The 27,405-nt window shown below is 35.4% G+C and overlaps 1 protein-coding gene across 4 annotated transcripts in view; it reads right to left on the bottom strand.

The window, feature by feature from the left end:
- The window catches only part of LOC149243137 (luminal-binding protein-like), a 66,826-nt gene extending 39,625 nt beyond the window's left edge, over window positions 1-27,201 (bottom strand). Inside the window, exons 1-5 of one of the 4 annotated variants that reach the window (XM_089374422.1) lie at window positions 26,506-27,201; window positions 21,737-21,843; window positions 20,966-21,180; window positions 20,635-20,877; window positions 5,068-5,162 (exon numbers count right to left, since the gene is read on the bottom strand). In XM_089374422.1, the coding sequence (XP_089230548.1) occupies window positions 5,068-5,162; window positions 20,635-20,877; window positions 20,966-21,044 (417 nt within the window). In that variant the 5' untranslated portion in view covers window positions 21,045-21,180; window positions 21,737-21,843; window positions 26,506-27,201. Of the gene's footprint in view, window positions 1-5,067; window positions 5,163-20,190; window positions 20,501-20,634; window positions 20,878-20,965; window positions 21,181-21,736; window positions 25,058-26,505 lie in introns of those variants that run through there. The other 3 variants (XM_089374421.1, XM_089374420.1, XM_089374423.1) reach the window with 3 other exon arrangements.
- Window positions 27,202-27,405: the final 204 nt, after the last annotated feature.

Here is a 27,405-nt window from a genome sequence, read left to right as displayed (position 1 = left end):
AAAAAAGAACTGGCAGATAGGCAGAAAAGGGAACAAGAAGAACATCAGAAGAGAGAACAAGAAGAACAGCAGAAGAAAGAGCAGGAAAAAGAGCAGCAGAAGTAAACCACCGATGTCAATGTAGACACTACCATAGACCCCAAACTATTTCAAGAATGGCAGCAATTTCATTCCATCATCAGTGGATTGGAATGTTCAAAAGATGGGGACACTTCTAAGACAAATGATATGCAGGACATCACTTCTCCTCAGGTTCTAAGTGGAACCAGCGGCCCACCCATTTCCCAAGATGTTGAGGTAATTACTAAAGACCCTTCCGCTCAAATTGTCCTCCAAGTGGAAGATATTCCTCCCTTGGACGTTTTCTACAGCCCACGACATAGAGCAGTTGTGAAGCGATCAAGGAAAAGACGAAGGATTGATCAACCTTCTACCTTTCCAGAACAAACAGTCACGGGTAATGTAGTATGGAAGGAGGAATTGGACCCCTCCGATGACCTAACAAAGCTGTCACAGTATGCAGGTGCCTATTCTGCAGCAACTATCGACCAGGGAAAATTTTAAGAACCCCCCCTAAATTTATAAATATAATAAATGGGCGAATCTCCATGGTATATAGGAAAAATGGAAGGCGATTTTATCAATAATATAATATGTATATATAATTTTTTGGCGAATATCTCACGAGGCATGGCGAATATTTTACTCAATTATAAAATATTGTAAGATCTTGGCGAGTCTTTCACTAAATAATAAAACTTTGTAAAGTCCTAGTGAATCTTATCATAGGCTACATGTTGGTTTAATTCCCCCATTTAAATAGGCTACATTCCAGGTGAATACCATGGGTCAATACCATGTGCCATTTTGGTGAATACCATGGGTCAATACCATGTGCCATTTTTATTTTTATTAATTCTAATATTAGGGTTAATAATGGTTTTTTGCATGGTATTAATAACAATCTAGTCCATGGTATTTGTCCCATAGTATTTTGGCCATAGGTTTCACCTAAATATAACCCATTTTTTGAGTGTTCGTAAATATAAGGTGACTTATGGAGTAAATGTAAAAAAATGTTTTATTTGTTTACCATACCTCTCCTTTATTTATATTTTTATTAATTTACCATACCTCTTTTACAAATATGGTATTTGGCCCATAGGATTCACTTAAATAAAACTTTCTTGAGCCTTCATAAATAGAACGAGGGTTATGGACTAAATATAAAAAGAGGTTTTATTTATTTACGATACGTCTAGTTTATTTATATTTTTATTTATTTACCATACCTTTTGAGTAAGTATAAAAAACATTTTATTTATTTACCATACCTCCACTTTACTTATATTTTTATTTGTTTACACCCTTACATGTATATAAGGTGACTTATGGAGTAAATATAAAAAATGTTTTATTTATTTACCATACCTCTCATTTATTTATATTTTTATTAATTTACCATACCTCTTTTATAAATATGGTATTTGGCCCATAGGATTCACTTAAATAAAACTTATTCTTGAAAATGGGCGAATGGATTCACTTAAATAAAACCTATTCTTGAAAATGGGCGAATGAAAGGTTGTAAGTCCTAATTTCAAGGGCTAAATTTACCTTTTTTACCCTCTCCCTTAAAATAAGGTGGGCTATTTGAGGTGATTTGTAAAAATGTACTATGATACAAAATATTCGCCCACTAAAAATTTAAAACCCCTTAATTTCGCCAAAGGGCGAACATTCGCCCCTAAAATTATCCTTGCTATCGACAAGGCATCGGAGGTAAGTCTTCTATTGAAGACTAAGGACCAAGATATTTTTGCATTACAAGCAGAGGTGACCGAGGCAAAACAGAGGGCAGCGCAAGCAGAGGAGAAATTGCTGGTACAACAACAAATGAATGATCAATTAACCCAGCAATTGCAAGAAGAAAGGCAGAGGATCGACCAAAGCGCGATCCAGAAACAAAAGGAGTTATCAGAGGCATTGGCACAGTTGAGGACAACAAATGAGCTGATGATAAAAACGAAGGACAAGCAAATAGCTCAATTATCGTCACGGCTCGAAGTCATAAAAGGCACCCAAAAGGTGGAGGATTTCAGAGCAGAGGCATCACAAATAAACAATGCTTTAATATCACAGATCAGACTCCTGTGTAATCAACTCACTGAGGCAGAACCATTATGCGAGCTAACCACATCCATTAATCAGCAGGTAGATAAGGCCAGGAATGAGTTGGACCAGGCCTATGAGCTCATAAGTGGATATCTTGACTGGCAAGATTCGGATGTGGGAAAAGCAGCGAAGTTGCCTAGAATCCAAGAAACATATAAGGACATACTCTTTACAGAATGGCACACTCAAGTGATGAAAGCAGAAAGGGCGGCTTCAAGATGTAAATTAACTGCAAGCAATATGATTGATCTAGTCAACAACACCCTCTACCTGGCAAACATGATCTCCCAGTGTACACCTGGAAGAATAACAACAACAAATGTGATTGAGCAGACAAGTTATCCTGACTTAGAGGAGAAGGGGAGATTAATCGCTGGGGTTAATACTTTGACTTTCGATGCATATTGGCTCTTTCTGATCAAGCCACACACACAAAGGTCTGCCCTCAAGTGTTTAACTGATGCACTCGGGTGTATAATTCCCGATATTCAAGATGCCAAATACGCTGCTCAGCTCAGTTCGCGCCTTAACAAACCGCCTGAAGTAGAGCCAATGCTGGCGATAAGTCAGCTCAGGTTTAAAGGCAAAGAGTCTACCTGATGAATCATTGCCGCCAAATGCCAGATCGCTCCAGAAAAAAGGATCAATATTTATTGATACCAATTATGTAGGATTTCTGTTTATTAGATATTTAGATTAGCTTAGTATTTATAGACCCTTTCATTGTTTTGGAAAGGGTCGTAAAATTTTGTAATAGAATTAAAGACTGAAGTTTGCACTATTGTGCTTCAGCCTATATTCTTTTATGAAACTCGACCAATCGTTCTCAATTTGACAAGAAAGTTTCTTTATACAATTGCGCACTACTGTCTTTTGTTGGGGATGTTTTCTGAGTCAAAGGAAGAACTGTGACATAGCCATTGATATACGGGTGTTAATCAGCTTATATGGTACTTTTATCTGTATCTGTATTCATTCCTTTTATATGAATTGTTGTGTAATTATTCTTGCTATTGTTGAATACATGTATGCGCTGTAACAACAAATCTCTATCTCATTCCACTATTGGATGTTTTGCGATATGCCTTTTTTTAATCATGCATGTAACAATGATATAAATGATGAAGTGTAGTAATTTCGCTGTTATCGCTTTGCGTAACTATTTATGCACCACAGTCTAGAATGATTTAATATCTATGTTTTAGAGATGGAGTCATCTATATGCCTGTCTTAAAAGCACAGACCATCAAACGCTACGCTTTAGAAAATTGATAAAGTCCCCGGGATAGATCATAGTTATCATATTTTATTGATAGTTTTAGTTATTCGTTTATCGCCAGCATATTCTATAAGCCATTCATCCATCCCGTCTACCTATAATTTTTGGGAAACTGGTCCCATTATCCCCAGTCGGAGCCACTATTCCAAACGGAAAAGGAGCTGTATCAAGGTCCGGACTGGGTGGTTTCCCCTATGTTGTTGCAGCGATTTTCGAGGCATCAACAGGTTGCTGATTTGATTGCTCAAGAATCACAGTGTTTTGAACGACATAGGTCGAGAAAAGCCATACTGGCGGGCCAATTGCAAGCCCTGGAAGGGATAATGTAGCCATATGAGGTGCACCAACATCTCCCCTAGAGGAAAAGGAAGTAGGATTCCCCCAAGGGGAAATCCTTGATTGGTGGACTCCATTTTCTCACCCTAAGACCAATGAGGGAACAACGATGTTATTCCGATTTAAATAAATTTTATGACGCTTTGACACAATTTTCTTTTTCAATGTTTAAGAGTCGAGAAAAAGCTAAAGATGACTCTAGTCACCTTCAATTTTTAATGACCCTGAAGTGACAAGTGCTCAAATGGACCTTTTCTTTTAAGGAGTCTGAAAAGGAATGAAAGTGACTACTCTGGATATCTAGACAGGGGTATTACCAAACCAATCGCAAAACTGCAGAATACTTTTTATGGTACGGCAGTCAATCTTCCCGAATGTTGTGTTCAGTGCATTGCGATCGACAGGGCGGCATACACGGCTTCATAAGGATAAAGGGTATAGCCTACTGTGGTCTCCCAATATATACTCGACGGTACGTGGGAGCACAAGTCCGTACTGGCACTTATCGTTTCAAAGAGGAGGAATCACCCAACCTACGATGAAAGCGATAGTTACCAGGCTTTATGACGCTGGAATACGTCTCTAGCTTAGACTTCTAAATGTTGTGCGTTAGGTTCCAAAGCGTTTTTATGTTTATTGAAATTTATTTTATAGTTGATCTTTCTTAAGAAGTTTTCCTTTAAGGTTGATCGTGTGATGTACATATACAATTCCTAAATATGCAATCTAAGATGATAAACAGTCGTTTACTTTCTTTTTGCAGTGAAAATCCTAGCTACTAAGGAAAGAGAAGTGAAATTGTTTCAACATAGAGTAGAGAGCACACACTAAGTCATAAATCAATTTCCGCATGCATTCTAAATGCAAATGCACATGCATGTATTTGTTTTCCGCTTTCTTAATGTGTGGATGATAAAAAAAATGCCAAGTGGAATATAATATCAATACATAGATATGACTATTCCAGAATTCTGATAGACATGAGCAAAGCTATTAAAGTTGGTATCTAAGATTTCTAGAGTCTGTTCACCAGAAACAAGACAGTCACGATGGCACCACTTTGCATTAGTTTAACACAAAGGAATAAAGTTTAAATTATCAAGAAAGCATATATATAACTGAATCAATTCAATTGGGAAATAATTTTGAATCAAATTTATAAGACTCTGTATCTGCTATGTGGCTAATGTACAATTGATGGCAGAGGATTTTCTATCATGGTCCATGGATGAAATAGAAATTAAACAAAAACTCAGAAAGGAGATTAAGGTTGTTACCGGAGATGAAGTAATACAGAAACGTCCAGAAATGTCCTTGAAAGCTGAAAGTTGAATCACCCAGAGACAAAACAGAGTAGGCCAAGGCAAAGTATCTGTATATAACATTGTTGTGTGAGTAACCAACATAATCTGTACAGTGCTATGGAAATTAATAGTCTCTGCGGGAAAAAAACCCAATATAATCCACACAATCTAATCCTCACGAGGAAGGTTTTGCAGGAATTTAAAGGTTTTCTTATGTTATAAAATCCTAAGCTAATGTGGGTGTCCTAGCAAATAAAAATGTATACCATAATACCCACTTACTATTAAGCATACAATCTAAACAGTAATCAAAGAATAGATAAGAATCAATATACTATACAATAAAAAAGAAAAAAAAAGGGAGTATGGGATAATGGCAATAGAGCCTCTGTAGGGAAACAAACCCAAGTTTGAGTCCAAAATCCCTAAGAAGACCCTAAATTCAACATATCCATGTGGATATGAGGTGTGATGACTATGTACAAGATTCCAGGAAATAGCAATGTCAATACAACTAAAAGAGCATCAAAAACTCATTAGCAGACCTCTGCATACTTCAGCAAAGGTGAAAAAAATCCAGAGCTTATCAGTCTCTAACTTCAGCTTCTTATCATGATACTAAATGAAGGATTATGCTTTTAAAAAATCTGAAGTAGCTATGAAAAAGATTAATGAGAACACAGTTCTACTTTATTCTTCTACAAATCCTTATCAGGCTAAGAAAAAATACTTCTAATTTATGCATTTCAATCAACCATCAACCGAAATTACCCTCGGACATATCCCAGCTCGATGTGGTGTCCACTAAATGTGCTTTGGCAATGCCAATTCTCCAGCCAATCAAGGATGACATCATGACATTCCAATGTAACGTTTGGGATAGAAGCAAGCCACCGAATCATGATAAATCAATGTAAAAATCTAAGTTGTTGTAGAAATACTTGAGCAAAGGTGAAAAAAATCCAGAGCTTATCAGTCTCTAACTTCAGCTTCTTATCATGATACTAAACGAAGGATTATGCTTTTAAAAAATCTGAAGTAGCTATGAAAAAGATTAATGAGAACACAGTTCTACTTTATTCTTCTAAAAATCCTTATCAGGCTAAGCGAATATACTTCTAATTTATGCATTTCAATCAACCATCAACTGACATTACAAACATAGTACAAATTCATGCAGCTTTCTGGCCCACAGGCATACAATCTAGGGCCAATCAAGAGTTTTAATAGCTTGGATAAATGAAAAGCAAGATTCCTGAGCTATATAATAATAAATGCAGAATAGGGGGACCCCGATGCCTGGAATTGGAGAGACAGACCTCTTGTCCAGAGGCTGGGAAAACACGTGAGTTCTAAACTACAAATAAACCCTAACCCTGCCATGAGCTGACAGAACGGAATATTAGAAGCAAGCCAGAACACTGAGTTCATACCGCACACTGTTTTTTTATTTCTGTTGTAGATGCTAAAATTCTCTGTTGAACTCCAGACTTGGGACTTTAATTAGTAATTCTGTGCCATACTGGATTAAATTATTTGACAGCAATTGCAATTAGTCTATAATTGCTTGGTAGGACATTGGTATACTGTTTAACTGTTTTATTAAGCATGTCCATCATCTAAATTCAAAAGTTGTGCAAGCTAAAATCCAAAACATGGGAACATCTAAGCAACTTCACCTAAACTGGAATTGCCCTTATTATTAACAACCTAACAATCTAATATCGAGAGTAAGCAAAATGAAACAAACATACCTGTGCAGTTGTTATTGGTGTAGTACCCAGATTGTCGGCCAAATAACGCTTATCTTCACGAAGATCTGCATTGTGAATAAAATTCACCACTGAATCAGCCTGACAAGTTAGATATATGTCTCATAAAATGCAGAGCAGGCAGCAGAGGTTGGAATGTTTTCAAAAATGCAGAGCAGGCAGCAGAGGTTAGAATGTTTTCAATCTGCTTTTGTAAAATGCTTGAACTGTGAGATGTCATCAGAGAATTCACCAATTTTACAAACATCACATGCTGATGAAATTCTTTCAGTGAGAAGTAATAAGTTAAATGTTCAAGATTATCATACTATCTGATTGAGAGGGCAATAGCAGGCAAAAGGTAAACATGATATAGCTAATTGCTTTATGTTAGTTATTCTGGATGGATTTGGAAGTCCTATGAATTTACTTTGGTAATTTCTGTACATTAATATAATTTTTCCAGGTTAAAAAGGGGATTTCTGTTGTTTTGTATTATTATTATAGCGGTGATGATACACTTACATTATCCATCCAAAAGAGGCCAGTTTTGGGAACACTTTAAGCATCTTTTACTGAGAAAAAGGTCACTTCTTTGCACAAAATGCACACGTTTTGAAGCTACCAGGCAACCACTATTTAAGAGTATTAAACTGGAGAAGATAAACAGAAATTAGATGACAACACTTCATGGCATAAGGCAAATATGAACATGGCACATATCAGATGGTATACCTGTTGAGTCTTTGAGCTGCACTCTATGTATGCAGCAGCACCGACCTGTTTCCTCAACTCCTCACCCTGAAGATAAACAGAGACCTTCATATCTTTTCTTGAAGCTCAGTCCAGAATTTCCTACGAGTTAACTATATTCTCTGACAAGTATCTTCCCATCCTAAAGCCAGTTTTCTATTTACTTACAGTAGCATCTTGCATTTTAGACTTGGCCCATAATTCATAGGTATTAGGGACACTGAGTTGCATCATAGGCCTCTAGTTAGAAACAACTCCCATGTCTTCTGCTTTAAGAATGAACTTGGAATCCCTTTAAAATAAACTTTCTTGATTTAATTTGTTATTTAAAATAATCTGTGAACTTCTATTATCATATTGTTCTCTTGTTTTACAGAAAACACTATGATGTGGGCGTTGCACAGATGATGTTTGGGAACAAACCCCTTGACGAAGATGGAGATGGAAAAAGACTAGGAAGAATAATATTTGATAGTGGTAGCTCCTACACATACTTCACAAATCAAGCTTATAGTGCTTTCCTTTCAGCTGTAAGTATCACAAATTACCCTTCCCTTGTACTATAAGGAATTTTTCTATTTCTAATAATGCAATGCTGACAGGTTAAAGAAAACCTAGCTAGGAATCAGTTGGAGCAAGATTCATCACACTCATTCCTACCACTCTGTTGGCGAGGGAAAAATAGGTTGAAGAAGCTATTTATTCATTAAGCTTAATGATTGCTATGATAAAAAAAGATTACTGCTGAATGAGTTTCAATGCACAGGAAAAGGTAACCTCTGCTCAGGAATCTTGAATGGTACTGCAATCGGTAATGTGGACACGAATATTCTTGGAGGTAATGAAACAACATATTGTTTTGCTGCTTTTTGTTTGTGTGTTTGTCAGTCTGATTTTTCTACAAGCATGTCATGAATGACCTTGGGTGGGCTTGTATCTAGAGTAGTTAAGGCATGTTCTTAATCTACATGTTGGTGATTGCATTAAGATAAAGTAACAAAAGTGTGTTGCATTTTGCAGATATCTCTTTGCAAGAGCACCTTGTTGTTTATGACAATGAGAAAAACCAGATTGGATGGGCTCGCTCAGACTGCCAAAATCCTCCCAAGTTCTGAACCTTCTTCTTTTACCTTTGATTCTTATTCTATAGGATTTAGTGCAGTTTTTATTATTTTTCTTATGAATTTGTACATGTAAGAGATATGGCAAGATGAGAGCTAGTAACTGACTCTTCCCAAGTACACCATTGATTGCATTTTTATTTGTCAAATAAGGGAGTAGTTGCATCTACATTTTTTATGAACTTGCATTTAGGGAATCTTTCATAATTTATCCTTAGTACTACATCACCACTTCCTCTTTTTGGTGCCCTGCTATTCCCTCTGATCAAAACACTGCCAGTAATGCCCATGTTTTGGAGTTGAATACAGAGAAAATTATTCCCTTTCTTGTCTTTACTTCCTAAATAAACTAAAATGGAAGAGATTGGTGAGGTTGCTTAGATGATATCATTGTACTCATATTTGATGATGTTTAATATAATCTTTGGTTCACACGAACAATCATGACACCACGAATCATTTAGATATTAGAGATATCGATTATATTTCCTAACTTGAATCTTTTCTTTCCTTGTCAGATTGACAGATTGTAAACCTCATCAACCACAAAACAAGTAATCAGAAATGTAAAACCTAAAACTTTTGAGTTGCAATCAAAATATATTTTGTAATGTATGTGAAAAGAAGGTAAAGAAACTATCTTTGTACAATTAATTACTTGTTAAAGCGCTGAAAAGTACACTTAAGAAAGGCAAATTGCATTGAACAACCCATTAATAGTAAATAGTCTTCTCCAGTAAAAGGATATAGAAACAAAAAACATAATTGAATCACACAAAAAGAAGACTCGAATCACATTTAACAACCTATGAAGAGAAAATAATCTCCTCCACAAGAAATATATAGCATTAAAAACCTGGAAGGCTACCCAAGCAACCTAAAAGCTGAAAAGAACAGACAACTCTTAAAATTTGCTTCAAGGGCAGCACTCTTCACTACAAAGGAAAATTACCATAACCACTACCCCTACTTGTAATTCAAAATGTTTCATCCTTAATCATACCATACCCAATACCCAATACTCACACCCAGTCTTGTGCAACATTGATTTAAACTTATTGCACCAAATCTTAAAAATAGGGTTCATAAAATGGGATTAACGATGGAAAACTGCAGCTATTTCAGGAAACCCGAAAGATGAAAATTTTATTGCCTTCTATCTGTAATATGAGCATCAGGAGATTGCTACATAACTACAGAGTAGGTATGGGCAGGGAAACGACTGTTTAATGTGATGATGGGTTCGCATTTACTCCTTGAAAGGATAGCAATTGCATCTTTTTCAAAAATATAAAATCCAATGCAGATCGGGTAAAAAACATTATGCACACACATTCGCATATATTAAATCCAGTTACCTAACATAAATCAGAAACCATAACAGAAAGAAGGGCAAGAAACACTGACCGCTAAGAGTTTTCCAACCATAAGACCTCTGAGCAAAAATCCCATGTGTGAAGCAGACGAGTACAAATATTGATATAACAGCACAAGGCTACGCGGCCCTCATGCAGGGAAGAAAGACACGAAACCAGGGAAGAAAGACACGTTTCGTCGGTTCAGTCACTGCGAAGAGTCTCATCGCCAGGAGGCCTGGCCTTTCATGGCCCATAGCCAGATCCTCCCTCTCTGTCTTCCAGCCGGTGGGAAAAAAAACATTTTTCCATGAAAAAAAACAGATTAAACCAACGGCAGAAAACACCCCAATCGCCTCTGAGCAGAAATCCCATGTGTGAAGCAGACGAGTACAAATATTGATATAACAGCACAAGGCTACGCGGGCTACGCGGCCCTCATGCAGGGAAGAAAGACACGAAACCAGGGAAGAAAGACACGTTTCGTCGGTTCAGTCACTGCGAAGAGTCTCATCGCCAGGAGGCCTGGCCTTTCATGGCCCATAGCCAGATCCTCCCTCTCTGTCTTCCAGCCGGTGGGAAAAAAAAACATTTTTCCATGAAAAAAAAACAGATTAAACCAACGGCAGAAAACACCCCAATCGTCTAACACACAGAATCAATGGCTCAGGATCGCACACGTCACATTTTAGGGATGTCTTTCTCAGAGGGAACGCCTTACGGCGTAATTATTTTCAACTTTTTTACTTTTTAACTTTCTTCTATCAAAAAATTAATAAAATTGTAAATTTACATTAAATATTTATTTAATATAAAAAATCATATAAATTGATTTAAATAATTATTAAAAATTTATTATAAAATTAAATAAAAATTATTAACGCACACGTTTTTATTGATTACAAAGTTTTTAAATAATAACTCTCCGCAATATATTGATTACTCTGTGATATGAAATCTTTGGGATGATCTCCCATGTTTTCCTTTTAGACTGTATTCACATTTTTCTGTTTTTTCTTTCTGTTATTGATTACAAAGTTTTTAAATAATAACTCTCCGCAATATATTGATTACTCTGTGATATGAATGTTAGAAATCTGCAGTTTCTAAATCTTAATGTGACCCGGTTAAAAGCATTAAAGCATTAAAGCGTTAAAAACATTAAAGCATTAAAGCACTAAAGCAGTTTCTAATCTAAAGCATTAGATCTTAAGCGTTGAATTGGTATATGATGGACGTACCAGATTAGAGTTAAATAATATATAAAGAATTGGGTCCTGTCTCTCCCACACAAGAGTTGCATTCTTCTCCATCAAGAAGCACATAAAGAAAGTGAGGGCAAGAGGAGAGAAACCGAATTCTGAAGAAGAGGAACAGTCAGGAGTCAGATCAAAGTAGATGGCAGCCATTACATCTTCCGCTGTTAATGAAGGTATGTCATCTCATATAAAGTTCTGTTTGTGAAACATTCGGTATTGATGATCTTTGGGCTGTTAGCTGTTAGTAGCTAGATTTTACATTTGGTATCGGAGCCACCAATCAATAACTGAATATTTCCTATGATTGCAATTGATCTGTTCTGTAATTTACTCATGTGATTGAGCCTTCGGGAAATTGTGGGGGTTTCATGAAATGATCACGAAACAAATCCACCGCAAGCAAATTCTGCATAACGGAGTTGAAGAAGCAAGTGGCTTTAGGACTGTCAGGCTTAATTATACCAATAACACGTCCAATTTACAAGGGTGTAATACGACCTTCGGCCCCCTAGGAAGCCAACTTCAAAATGGTGTTATGTGGAGCATTATCCACAGTAAACGGTACCATTGAAATCAACGTATATATCAAGAGCCTGTCACCTTAATACATCTCGATTAAGCTCTTTGGTTGGCTTTAATAGCGTTTAAATGCCCTTTCTTTGGGCTTTTCAAACAATAATAGTTTTTTGTTAGCGAGTTTGATCCAGCGGTTGCATATTTTTTATTATGAAATCGGCACATTGTATATACTTGCTTTGAAACTAATATCCCACATTTATGGTACAATATCATTATTATTTTTTTTTTTTTATAATAACCATTTTACCCATGTTTACACTGTGTATTGTGCAACCTATTGTGGGCTGCTACTGTGGGTGCTTTGCATTATCGCTGGCTTTGGTAAACTTTCGTTTTCGACTAGTGGCTGTGTATGTTGGAATGAATGTATTAACTTGCAGTGAAATAAAGAATGCCTTTTCGGAAATGCATGTCCAATCTATTGTTTGAATGAACCATTCATGTGATTCCGGCATAAAGAATCCCGATCCGCTAATGAAAGTCCAATCTGTTGTTTGAATGACGCATTCGTATGCCTTTCCAGTAATGGAAATCCAAAATAATTGTTTGAAATTTGGGCTGTTAGCTGTTAGTAGCTAGATTTTACATTTGGTATCGGAGCCACCAATCAATAACTGAATATTTCCTATGATTGCAATTGATATGTTCTGTAATTTACTCATGTGATTGAGCCTTCGGGAAACTGTGAGGGTTTCATGAAATGATCACGCATTCATGAGTCCTTTGACTATGCGCCTATTGACCCCTGTTTGCATCCTTTCGTTGTTAACCAAGTCCTGTGCATGCTTCACAAAAGGGGTTAAGAGCTTAGCCCACGTAGATTTTAATTACAGACACTATATCGAAGTTAGCACCGGGTCTCAAAGTCTTTCTTTCTGTACATATTATATCGATGATGGTACTGTGTGTGTCGCTACCTTCAAACTTTACCGTCAAGCGCAATTGACGACGGCATTGAGTGGAGGGAGCGAGCCAATCCTGGGCATACCTACCTCCAATGACCATGGTGGGTCTGCCTGTCCACTGTCCGATCGATTATTTGTCCATGGCCAAATCCCACATACTCTCTGAGACAGCGTACGATTGCAGTATCGTATTTATCCAGTCCCACCAAATTTGAGAGCAGCTACGTTTGTCGCCGTTATATCCTCGTTCTGAGATGATTCCCATTCAAATCGCCAGATTTGAGACATCAGGATAAAGGCTTCTGTCTCATGAATTTGCCATATGTTAGTGGGAAAATGTGCGTTGATTCGATCGAGGTCATGTTGTTATTATCTTGGCGGACGGATTCTTTTACAGGTGAAATTGGGAGCATGATCCGGGCGTATAGATTGTACGCTCTGATGAAAGGGGGTGTTTGTGAATTGTAATCCATTTAAGAGATTGGGGGCAAGGTCCCAATAGTTTCCTGCATTCCCTGTATTAAAAAACCAAGAGCGGAAAGTGTTTTATAAACACATTTTGGCTCATGAGATAATTATGTACCGTATTCAATACGCTTTGTTAACATGGTGGAAATAATGGGATTCTTATGACCAGCCAGTTTTATAAAGGAGACAGTGACATCTGAGGCACAAACAAGCTGAATTTGCTTTCAATTTTCTTAACTTCTTCAGGAATTTGTTTTACCAGTTTTGCAGTTTCTCCTATGAATCCAGTCATAATCGACCAGAATTTTTACTTCGTGGGATTGAAATTGTGTTCGCTGTGTATGTTGGAATGAATGTATTAACTTGCAGTGAAATAAAGAATGCCTTTTCGGAAATGCATGTCCAATCTGTTGTTTGAATGAACCATTCATGTGATTCCGGCATAAAGAATCCCGATCCGGTAATGAAAGTCCAATCTGTTGTTTGAATGACGCATTCGTATGCCTTTCCAGTAATGGAAATCCAAAATAATTGTTTGAAATTTTAGGCATAAAAGTAATTGCTCTATGAGATTTATGATTTTGTTAATCACCAAAGTGGTCAAAATCAGAATGTTGTTTTGCATAAGGTATGTGTTATAAATTATTTATGCACATGAGATTTATGATTTTGTTAATCACCAAAGTGGTCAAAATCAGAATAATCATTTAGTGCATAAGTGACATAATGATTATTGATAGAAATTGCCAGTTATAATAATACCAATTAAGAACTGGCGTCACTAATGATAGAACCTGAGAACTTACCCAAAGGAAAGTCTTGTTCTATAACTAGTTGACATGATGAGGTTTAATAGATGTTTTGATTAAATAAATATTGACCATCCAAAGATGTCAGTTCTATTTAATTAAATATATTTATTACCTACTTATGTTTTGGTATTTAATTATGTTAAGTATAAGATAGTATCTACCCAAAGGAGTGCTATATTATACTATTATGTCTACATCTGAATCGCGTTAGTTATGAGCTTATAGTTATTTCATTTTTGATTTGCAGGATATCTATCTTTCGTATGTTTTGAATCAAATTTAGTTGAAGTTCCTATTAATACATGGTGGCTTGATACTGGTGCTACAACTCATGTTTCCAACAATATGCAGGGATTTCTTACGATCCGAACCATAAATCCAAATGAAGATCGTTTTCTCTTTATGGGAAACGGAATGAAATCTTCAATTGAAGGCATTGGGACTTATCGTCTAATTCTAGAAAGTGAATATGTATTAGACTTATACAGTACCCTTTATGTACCTTCATTATCTAGAAACCTTATTTCCGTAAGTAAGTTGGATAATTCTGGTTTTAGATGTATGTTTGGATCTGGCTGTTTTGATTTATATAAGAATACTGATAATGTTGGTTCTGGTATTCTAATTGATGGTTTATATAAATTGAAACTGAATGACACTTATGCGAATTCCTTGTTGAATGTAGTAAATAATGTTGGATGTAAACGTAGCAGGTTGAATGAAAATTCTGCTTTCTTGTGGCATAAACGACTAGGTCATATATCCAAAGAAAGAATGATGAGATTAGTAAGTAATGAAATTTTGTCAAATTTGGACTTTAGTGATCTAGAATTATGTGTGGATTGTATTAAAGGTAAACAAACCAAACATAATAAGAAATGAGCCACTAGAAGCAGCCAGCTTCTTGAAATAATACACACTGATATTTGCGGACCTATGGACACTCCAGCCTTTAATGGAGAAAAGTATTTCATCACTTTTATTGACGATTTTTCCCGTTATGGTTATGTCTATTTGCTTCATGAAAAATCTCAATCTGTGAATGTCCTTGAGACGTTTGTAAAGGAAGTTGAGAGGCAATTAGATAAAAAGGTGAAAATCATAAGCTCTGATAGAGGTGGTGAATATTATGGTAAATATAATGAGTCAGGCCAGTGTCCAGGTCCATTTGCAAAATTCCTCGAAAGTCATGGCATATGTGCGCAATACACAATGCCAGGTACACCACAGCAAAATGGTGTAGCAGAAAGGCGCAATAGGACGTTAGTAGATATGATTAGGAGTATGATGTCAGATTCTACACTACCTAAGAATTTGTGGTCGTATGCTCTCAAAACCGCTAATTATTTGTTGAATAGGGTTCCTAGTAAAGCTGTTCAAAAGACTCCTTTTGAGTTATGGACTAACAGGAAACCTAGCTTAAGACACCTGCATGTTTGGGGTTGTCCAGCGGAAGCGAGAATTTATAATCCACATGAAAAGAAATTAGATTCTCGAACGATCAGTGGGTATTTTTTAGGATACCCTGAGAAATCTAAAGGGTACGTGTTTTACTGTCCTAATCATAGTCCAAGAATTGTAGAAACTGGTAATGCAAGATTCATTGAGAATGGTGAAGTCAGTGGGAGTACTCGAAGAGAAATAGTAGAAATAAAGGAAACAAGGGTAAATGTTACATTGCCTAGAATAGTTCCTCCATCTACTATTACTCCAAATGTTGTTCCAGCTGTTGTAGAACAGCATGATGATAATGAACAACATATAAATGAAGAAGTACTTCCTGAAGGAAATGACTTACATAATGCTGATATACATGAACCACAACAAGTAGCATTAAGAAGACCTCAAAGAAATCGTAGGTCAGCTATTTCTGATGATTATGTGGTTTATATGCAAGAATCAGATTATGATATTGGAATCAATAAGGATCCAGTTTCGTTTTCACATGCTGTAGAAAGTAAAGAGTCAAAGGAATGGATTAATGCCATGAAAGAAGAAATGAAATCCATGCAACATAATGAAGTTTGGGATCTCGTTGAATTACCACATGGCTGTAAAAGAGTCGGATGCAAATGGGTTTTTAAAACCAAACACGACTCTAGTGGTAATATCGAACGGTATAAAGCTAGACTTGTTGCTAAGGGTTACACTCAGAAAGATGGTGTTGATTACAAGGAGACATTTTCTCCTGTTTCGAAAAAGGACTCACTAAGAATAATAATGGCATTAGTAGCTCATTATGATTTGGAGTTGCATCAAATGGATGTGAAAACAGCCTTTCTGAATGGAGATCTCGATGAGGATGTTTATATGGATCAACCTGAGGGTTTTTCTGTAGAAGGTAAAGAACAATTGGTGTGTAAACTTAAGAAGTCAATATATGGGCTTAAACAAGCATCCCGGCAATGGTATATTAAGTTCAATACCATTGTTACATCTTTTGGTTTTAAGGAAAATACGGTTGATCACTGTATATACCTAAAGATCAGTGGGAGCAAGTTTATTTTTCTGGTCCTTTATGTTGATGACATCTTGCTTGCTGCAAATAATTTAAGTATATTGCATGAGACTAAGGAATTTCTCTCAACGAACTTTGAAATGAAAGATATGGGAGAGGCATCCTATGTGATTGGAATAGAAATATTCCATGATCGATCACAAGGAATATTGGGATTGTCTCAGAAAGGATATGTCGAAAGGATTCTAGAGAGATTTGGAATGATTAAGTGTTCACCTGGAATAGTTCCTGTACAGAAAGGTGATAAATTTAATCTCATGCAATGTCCTAAGAATGATGTTGAACGAAAGGAAATGGAATCAATTCCATATGCATCTGTTGTAGGTAGCCTAATGTATGCTCAAACCTGTACTAGACCGGATATCAGCTTTGCGGTCGGTATGTTAGGGAGGTATCAAAGTAATCCAGGAAGGGAACATTGGCAAGCTGCAAAGAAAGTTTTGAGGTACTTACAAGGCACGAAAGATTACATGCTCATGTATAGAAGATCCAATGAATCAGAGGTGATTGGATATAGCGATTCAGATTTTGTTAGATGCATCGATACTAGAAAATCGACTTTTGGTTACCTGTTTATGTTTGCTCAAGGTGCCATATCATGGAAAAGTGCGAAACAGACTATCGTTGCTTCATCTACTATGGAGGCAGAATTTGTGGCATGTTTTGAAGCCACAATTCATGCATTATGGTTGCGGAACTTTATTTCAGGACTTGCGGTTGTCGACACCAGTAGCAAGCCGCTGAAAATCTATTGTGATAACTCTGCAGCAGTATTTTTCTCAAAGAACGACAAGTACTCTAAAGGTGCCAAACACATAGATCTGAAGTATCTTGTTGTGAAAGATGAGGTTCAGAAACAAAGAGTGTCAATCATGCACATCAGGACAGAACTTATGATTGCAGACCCTTTGACGAAAGGGTTACAACCAAGACAATTTAAGGAACATGTTCAAAGAATGGGTCTTGGTTGTATTAATAATAATTGATGTGTGACATTCTGAGCTCTTTTATGTGTTTCTGATATACAATTATGTGTCTCTTGTTTTAATGAAGTAGTACGTATTTTATGTAATTTTAAACAAGAAAGAGTCTTATAAAGATATTATGTTTAATCATTATGATATAAGACATTATGTGGACCATTATGCTGTTTTATATAAATTATGAGTATGAATTGATGGATTGCTGGTATTGTAGTATATGGAAGGGAATGCATTGAATTAATAGTGCACAACCGCCATAACTCTCAGCAATTTATCATAGTATGATGTTCAACACTTAATATTATGAATAATCGGGTCAAGTGGGAGAATGTTAGAAATCTGCAGTTTCTAAATCTTAATGTGACCTGGTGAAAAGCATTAAAGCATTAAAGCGTTAAAAGCATTAAAGCATTAAAGCACTAAAGCAGTTTCTAATCTAAAGCATTAGATCTTAAGCGTTGAATTGGTATATGATGGACGTACCAAATTAAAGTTAAATAATATATAAAGAATTGGGTCCTCTCTCTCCCACACAAGAGTTGCATTCTTCTCCATCAAGAAGCACATAAAGAAAGTGAGGGCAAGAGGAGAGAAACCGAATTCTGAAGAAGAGGAACAGTTAGGAGTCAGATCAAAGTAGATGGCAGCCATTACATCTTCCGCTGTTAATGAAGGTATGTCATCTCATATAAAGTTCTGTTTGTGAAATATTCGGTATTGATGATCTTTGGGCTGTTAGCTGTTAGTAGCTAGATTTTACAATGAAATCTTTGAGATGATCTCCCATGTTTTCCTTTTAGACTGTATTCACATTTTTCTGTTTTTTCTTTCGGTTATTTTTTTTTGTGAAAATGCAAAATAGCTGGAGATGACTCTGAAATGACCTTTGCCTCTGTCTTCCAATCACGGCAAGCAATTACTATTGAACTTTGTACCTTTTTAACTTTACCTTAATCAAAGTTTTTTTCCTGGTGGAAAAATAGAAGCTCTTGGCACATAATTAAATGTAATAGAAATTATAATAACTCTCCTCAATATAACCTTTTAGCATAATGAAATGTAATAAATATAATATAATTAATATGTTAATGAAATTATAAAGATAATTTTATTATTATTATTATCTTTAATTGAGCTAAAAAGGTTATTGAGTTGAAAGGTTAATTTTACAATCTGTGAAGTTTATGTGTAAGTATGTCTATTTTTTTTAAAATAAAAATAAATATTTTTTAAATAAAAAAATAAGTAAAAAACATATATTATGCATATTTAATGAGTTGTCCATATAGCTTAATACAATTTTATTTAAAGTAATTAAAGTAAAAAAAATAAAATAAAATTGAGCATGTTTAAACTTTATATTTTTCAAAATATTTTAAAACTTCATATCAACTTCATATATCTATATATATAAAATATTAATAAAAATATTTTAATGTTGTATAAAATAAAATATAAGTGTAAGTTATGAATACAATATTTTAATATCAATTAATATTGACATATACTTAAAATATATTAATAACAAAAAACCAATTCAATGCACATGTTATCGAATCTCTATAACATTCAAAAATACAATTTTACACATTGTTTTTAACACTATAAAATAAGTTTGCCCCTGAATAAATTTGATCTTTATGAAGAATCTTTGGCGAAAATCACATAGAAAAACTTATGTCGACGCGTTTCGAACCTTCCAGTGCGGTTCATCATCAGGATCATTTTCTAGCTATTATTTTTTAGCCGTTGGGTCATGGATTCTCTCCTCTGTCTATTTAATGTGCTAAATGAGATCTGCTCATTCAACTTGTCCTGATGATGAACCGCATTGGAAGGTTCGAAACGCGTCGCCATAAGTTTTTCTATGTGATTTTCGCCGAAGATTCTTCATAAAAATTGATATGGATCACAGTTGTCTCAGTTCAATAAATTTGATCTTTCTCAATTCAAATTAAATCTATGATTAATATAAATCTTATCTAATCAAATTCATATGAGATCAACAATATTTAATTAAATTTAAAATAAAAATATTAAAATAATCAAACTTCTATTATAATGGCAATATCTAATTACATTAAAAAGAAAAACAATAAAAAAATGAAATAATTCTTTATATTTAACTTGAATACAATAATTAAATATAACACTTTATTATATTTTTTATTATCCTGATGATGAACCACACTGGAAGGTTCGAAACGCGTCGACATAAGTTTTTCTATGTGATTTTCGCCGAAGATTCTTCATAAAAATTGATATGGATCACAGAAACGCCTCGACATAAGTTTTTCTATGTGATTTTCGCCGAAGATTCTTCATAAAAATTGATATGGATCACAGAAGTCTCAGTTCAATAAGTTTGATCTTTCTCAATTCAAATTAAATCTATGATTAATATAAATCTTATCTAATCAAATTCATATGAGATCAACAATATTTAATTAAATTTAAAATAAAAATATTAAAATAATCAAACTTATATTATAATGGCAATATCTAATTACATTAAAAAGAAAAACAATAAAAAAATGAAATAATTCTTTATATTTAACTTGAATACAATAATAAAATATAACAACAATCAGGTCTAATGAAACGAAAATGAACCATATTGGAATAATTAAACTAACAATTGTCCCAAAAGGTACAAAGAGAGGCCAATAGGATTATTAAATTGGAATTGTTGAATTTTTCTAGAAGAGTTAATTGGTTTGTGGAAAACCCTTGTTTTCTTGCACTAGATTATTGTACAATTACTTTTCTTTAAATGTTTTGTTTATATCTATATTACAAGGAACACATTGAATGTCTTATTTCATTTCTGCTATCCTTAGTAATATCCTTTCCGTGCTTTTTCTTGATCAATTTCTGCTTATCCTTTGGTCAAAGTCCTCACCTGCATATTAGTAATTTAGTGTATATCCGGGTAAGTTCAAAACTCAAAAGCCAACAAAAAAAGTCAATGATAACCACCGTGCATGTATTCAAATTCGTAATGTAAAACTGCCAGACAAAGTTCAGACAGATTACCTCCAAGATGGCTATCACTGTTTGTAGCCAAAACCTCAAAAACTCCATTGTCAATAGTCAGAACGCTGACATCAAACGTGCCACCGCCAAGATCAAAAACAACAATATTTTTCTCTCCACCCTTCTTGTCCAAGCCATAAGCTATTGCTGCAGCTGTGGGTCCGTTGATAATACAAGCTACATTCAAGCCAGCAATAACAATAGCATCCTTCATTGCTTGGCACAGTGCATCAGTAAAATAAGCTGCGCAAGCCCACAAGTTAACAGTCACAATGCAGTGAACAATTGGTTACCCACAACCTCATAAAAAAAAATTGAAAAGAAAGCATACCAGGGACAGTCACCACAGCATCCTTTATAGTCTTGCCAAGGAATGCTTCTGCAGTCTCCTTCATCTTAGTCAAAATCATAGCACTGATTTCCTCAGGGCTAAATACTTTTGTCTCTCCATCTCATACTTGAACTTGAATATAAGGTTTCCTATCTTTGTTCACAATCTTGTATGGTATCAGTTTCATATCCTTCTGAACTTCTTTGTCTTTAAACCTATATAAAACAAATATTTTCATTTAATTGTGCTCATCAAGTAAAAGTTTTAAATCATTTTCTTGAAGTTTGGACAGGGCAGAAATCAAATATTGATCTGACCCCAACCAGAATGTTGCTCTACCCCTGACTTAACATGCCAATTTCATGACTCGCACCTATCTGATTCAGCCATTTAACTTAATGATCTCAGCAAATTACAGAATAATATCTCCAAAAAGAATAGAACTGCCAGCACAAAATCTACATACTCCCAGATATTCTATGGTCATCAAGAAAATACATGCTACAACAGCCTGATAAAAAGCTACTTCAAGAAAGCAATGACCACAATAAAAGGTCAAACACTGAAGGCAAACAATTCATGAAAAGATTACGAAAGCTTAACAGAATAGAAATTCACAACTAAACCGCCTTCAAAAAGCTTATGTTCCCTATTAGAAAAACCTAAGAATTGTGTTCAAATACAAGAATACTGGATAATCCCTGCTGGGAAAATCTGAACCATATCACAAGAAGCTATATGAAAAAATGCTTGGAGAATTCAACGATTTACCTTTTACAAAAGATTCAGGTGATGGTCATTGGTAAGTGCCCATCAGAATCTGGAATGCTTGTCCAAGCTTGTAAAGTCTGAACGACAGAATCACGAACTGGTTTGACCTAATTCAAGAATTTCACATGCCCAGTTTAAAACAAGAAAACCAGAGCAACAAAGGGAAGTAACAATAAAAGCCTAAACCACATTTCTAGCTCTGAAGTAGAAATTACAGATATTGACCATGTTAAGAAGTTCCAGAAGCCGCTGAGCATGAAAAACTCAAAACAAATATTCAGAAAACAACATCTATTCAACCATGATAAAATAATAACAATGATGATCATAATCTAATGACATCCCTACAAGGAGCAGGAAGAGCCATGGTGCAAATAGGATTATATTGTGGAGCCAAGCCCTGTATCCAGGTCATGCCTCCTAAAATAGGAGGTCCTTCAAGGATGTTGAGAAATCTTCCACTGACCCTCGACCACAGGCAGGAAGATTCACAGCAGGCCTTGACATCTTCTCTGTGCACTGAGCATAGCCCCATTTGGTTTTAGCATTCTTCATTTTCATGTAATCTTTACATTTTCTTTTAGCTAGCTACTTTGACTTTTATTTGTCTTTGTTAATATCACCTTAGTTGCTGCTATTGCACTCCCACTATTTGCTGGCACTGGATGTGCTTTCCAGTCCCATTGACCTACTTATTTGATCATTCATTGGACATTAATACTATTATATTATCTTATCTATCTTATGTAGAGAATATGGATCCAATCCTGATTCTGAAAATCTCATCTAACCAGGCCTGGACTAATATCAAATCCTAGAACGAATATGCTTTGATCTCCTGTTTCAAAGGACTCTCGCCAATTGTCGATGCCCTTATGGATCAGATCTCTTCCACCTCATCCAAAGATATCTTGGTAAGATTGTGTGGCAAGGTTTTCTTTTTGTGTTCCATTTTGAAAACATGGAAGACGAGAAAACAACTTGAAAAATAGGCCCAATTCTAGAGTAGAGAAGACCTCTTCCTGAGTTCCTGGGTCCTGGAATTCAACCCCACTAGTGTGACTGTCTCCTCATCCCTACTTTGCGCAAGATTTCCAAATCTAACACTTCACATCTCGGAATAACGGAGAAAATAGGCAACTATGTAGCTCCAATTGATCTAACTGTTCTATAGGACCTCATCTCTTAAAATTAAAACTGAATTTAAATTGAGAATTGATCTGAGAATTTTGGTTTGTGTGAGATAGCAGATGATGCAATACTGCAACTTCTCAGATTGATTACTGATTTTAATCCAAGATAGGAAAAAAAAAAATCGAAAATAGGTCCTAGTTCTGGTAGAGCAGACCTCTTCCTAAATCCAGTCACGCAGCATCCCAAAATTCCAGTCTCGCCATCCCCCTAGTTTTGGCAAGACTGTCATAACTAACACTTCAACTCTGTGAAAAGGAGGTCATGGAGAAAATAAGCAACTCTATAGCTCTAATTGTTTATGTTTATTTTTAATTTTTTTAAGTTAGAGATCTAACCGGTCTTTAGGGACCTCTTCTCTCAGAATCATAATTGAATTTAGTCTGAGAATTCATCAAAAATATTGGTTTTCTAATTAAGGTTTTGATTTTGTTGTAAAAAAGTTCAGTTTAATCACTATATTAGATAATGGATGCAAGGTACCACGACAACTTCATTGTTCATATCTGTTGTGGGCCCATCGAGTAGAGAAGCTGTTTTACACACATTGCCTGCTTCCCTATTATTTAAAATGATGGCAGAAAAGCGTATTTACATAGATAAATCGAATGAAAGAATGACCAGTTAATCACCCTGGGCTACTATGGGAGGAGGACGTCAAAGAGAAAGTAGGCAACTCCGTAGCTCCGATTGTTTATGTTTATCTTTGGAGTTTTTTAAGTTAGAGATGTACCTTTTCTCTTGGATTCAAAATTGAATTGGATTTAAGAATTGATAAAAAACGCTGGCTTTTAAAATTTTGTTTCTGTAGCTCGGCTATGAAATTTCCTAACTCATTTTGGTTTTTTGAGATAAAATATGTGACAGAACTTCAACTCCTCGGATTGAGTTTAATCCAAGAAGATAGGAAGATACTTCAACTCGTCGGATTGAGTTTAATCCAAGAAGACTAGAAGATAATTTCTAGTAGAGCAGGCCTCTTCCTAACTCCTTCGATGTCAATCCAACTACCATGACTTTTGTCTCCTAGTGCCAAGATTGTCAAGATTGTCGAGTTTTTAAGATTTTGTTTAAAGTTCGGTTATGAAACTTTCTCGCTCATTTTGGCGTTTGTGGGTAAAAGATGCTGCAATACTGCAATAGTTTTCAAATTTTTATTTGTATGTTTTGTTTTGAAATTCGAATTCACTTTTCCATCATTGATCAGAAAAGGCCAATGTCTGATAGGGTGTTCATATCGGGGTTATTTTGTGAGATTTCAGAAAATGATTGTTTTCAGACACACTTTTAAATCAGCTACCATAGAATTTTCTGATAAGTGCTGGAAAACTTATGTCTACCAATTATCAGATTCATACGGTGTTTTGACAGGAATTGTTTCTCCAAGAAATTCTAGAAAATAGATTTTCTCTAAATATTCTTTTACTGCAGCTACCGTAAAAGTTCTCTCACCTAATTGTGGGAGAACTCATGCTCAACATTTATCTGATTCTGGGATTGCTCACTTCGCCAGAAAAGTTTATGTCCATTACAAAACAAACTGTTAAATGAAAGATAGCAAAACCACTTTCAGCAGTAATCAGACTTAGAACAAGAACAATGGTCAGTTTTCTAACCATTGCATTAAAAAGAAAATCTGATCGGAAAGTGATTTTCTATGTGAACACAGCATCAAACATTGGTCCAGTATTGAAAGGAAAACAGGGAATGTTTGGATTAGATAGCTTTCACACATAACAGTTACTTTCTGATCATTTCCTGAAAAAAGAAAAATCCAACAATGATCGCAAAGTGATTTGCTATGTGAACACAGCATCAGACATTATTCCTGCATTGATCAGAAAATGTCCAATGGCTGAATCAGATAGATGTTGGACATAAATGGCAATCTGATCAAAGGGTAGCAAAACCACTTTCAGCAGTAATCAGATTTAGAACAAGAACAATGGTCCAGTTTTCTAACCATTGCATTAAAAAGAAAACCTGATCGGAAAGCGATTTTCTATGTGAACACAGCATCAAACATTGGTCCAGAATTGAAAGGAAAACAGGCAATGTTTGGATTAGATAGCTTTCACACATAACAGTTACTTTCTGATCATTTCCTGAAAAAAGAAAAATCCAAATGTGAACACAGCATTAGACATTATTCCTGCATTGAGCAGAAAATGTGCAATGGCTGAATCAGATAGATGTCGGACATAAATGGCAATCTGATTAGAGTTTTTGCATAACAGGGCCAAGTTCAGTGCACAGCAGAAAATAAGGCAACTCAACCGATATTTGGAAAAAGCAGTCAAAGTGCAGTGCATGCGTGTTAGATGATACTTCAAATCAACGAATGAAAATGTCTTACTTTGATCGAATGGAGCAGGATAAAAGTGTTGACGATTGTTGATGTATAAAAAAGTCTATAGGCCTAATAATTATACAAAATCACTCAATATAATATAATAATTTTTATTTAAATTATTAATGTGTTAAATCGTAGATAACCTTTACAGATCCATGGTCAAGCCATTATTTAAAAAAAAAGAAAGAGAGAATTGAAACACTCCTCGAAGATCAGAAGTTTAAAATATCATAGATAAATACTCATACACAGAGTTTGTTTATTGTATTTTAGTGGTTGAAATTTATACGTTAATCTAGTTAGAGAATCTACAGGGATTGCATCGATTTTATTTTGATACTTCAAATCAATGGATAAAAGGATGAAAGTGTTTTACTTTGATCGAATGGAGCATGGTAAAAGTGTTGACGATTGTTGATACATAGAAAGGTCTATAGACCTAATAAATATTCAATAATATTGAAACTAAAATGAAAATATTAAAATAATCAAACTTATATTGTAACAGAAATATCTAATTATATTGAAAATAAAAACAATTAAAAAAACAATTCTTTATGATTCATTTGAATACAGTAATCAAATTCCATTTAATATCACATGAAATTCCTGTAACAACAATAAGATCTAATGAAACCAAAATGAACAATGATCACGACATAATCAAATTCACTTTCATTAATTATGATAATTCATGATAGGAGTAAAACATGATAATCGAAATTATGACCATTGCAATACTCCATGGTATTCCGAATTGTTCCACCACTTTCTGGAGAATACGGACCAAGAAGATAAGTCCCAATTTCTCATTTCTCATTTCACCCTAACAAGAGCTCGCACAGCACTATATATCGATCTCCCAAAAACATTTATACCCCAACAAAACCCCAAAAACATTTATACCCCAACAAAACACCTGCTACTGCGCTCCCTCATATAATGCATACTATTTCCAAAACTATCACTCCACAAACAAGAAGACTGTTTCTCCGATAGGTTCTGTTTAGCGAATATAAACTCAAATCGAAGCATTCCATGCCCAAAGCAATACCAATAGCTGGTGTTATCACAGTAACTCTAGGTTTAGAGGGTGCCATGGAAGGCGTATGATACCATTTGTTAGTGCCTCCTTCCAATGCAACCAGCACTGCCCAACTAAAAGAGCAAATCACGTTGACACAACCCACCATGGATATCGAGGTTTTGAGGCTTAGAAGATCACCTCTGAATGACAACAGTGAGCAAAAGTTGGGGCTATTGGCATTAGATCTGGCCTCAACCATACTTATAAACACATGGGCAGCAAACCCGCTTGCTCTGTACTTGTCCACAATGCAGTCTCTGACTACCCTTGCAGCCGCTAAAGCGTTAGAGAAGCCATCCGCTTTGAAGCGCTAGAAAAGCCATCCACTCTAAACCGAAAAATAAAATGAAGCGTTAAACAGGTTGGAGAAGGCGATTCCACTTGAGGATTACTCTCTCTCAAGTTCTCATTGTAGAAGTGATCATTCTCCACATGCAAAAGGCCCTGCTTGGAAACATAGCAGCCATGTTTCAGGCAACGGCAACATGGGAGTAAGCACAGGGAATTTACCCATACATGTGATTCCTAAATCAGGAAAACTGACCAAAACAGTCACCGTTCCACTTATGTGGAGCTGTCCAGTTAGCCATGATCCCCACCAGCAAATTAATTTGAGGATCATCATGCATAGCCTTCCCTGCCCATCCTTGAGGACAGCCATTTCACAAACTAGTTTCTCAAACCCTATAAACAGACACCCCCAGTACCCTTGCTCTCCCAATCTTAATATATAATTATATAACAACCTAAAAGGAACCGGAATGAAATTTTTTGTCCAAAGAAAGCTTGGAGAATGGGAATATATCCATCTTCCAATACTGGCTCTCATAAAGAAACTGGAACATACAAATCTCTCTTTATATATATGTTTTTAGGACCACCTGCGGGAGCCTTGATCTCCTGTGAATTAAAAAGCAATTCAAACAATATATATAGATGTACCCTTCATGAGGAATACCGAGAGGATACCAAGGAATACCAAGAGGATAATACAGTGAGAATAATTATTTTCGTGGTACCTCTTCAAAACCTACAGCT

The sequence above is a fragment of the Pinus tabuliformis genome, chromosome 8 (genome assembly GCF_031772625.1).
Source record: "Pinus tabuliformis cultivar Carrire ecotype Pingquan chromosome 8, CPIR1, whole genome shotgun sequence".
Classification (NCBI taxonomy): domain Eukaryota; kingdom Viridiplantae; phylum Streptophyta; class Pinopsida; order Pinales; family Pinaceae; genus Pinus; species Pinus tabuliformis.
Note: the sequence above shows the minus strand (reverse complement) of the source record. Positions and strands in the feature narration are given on the sequence as shown.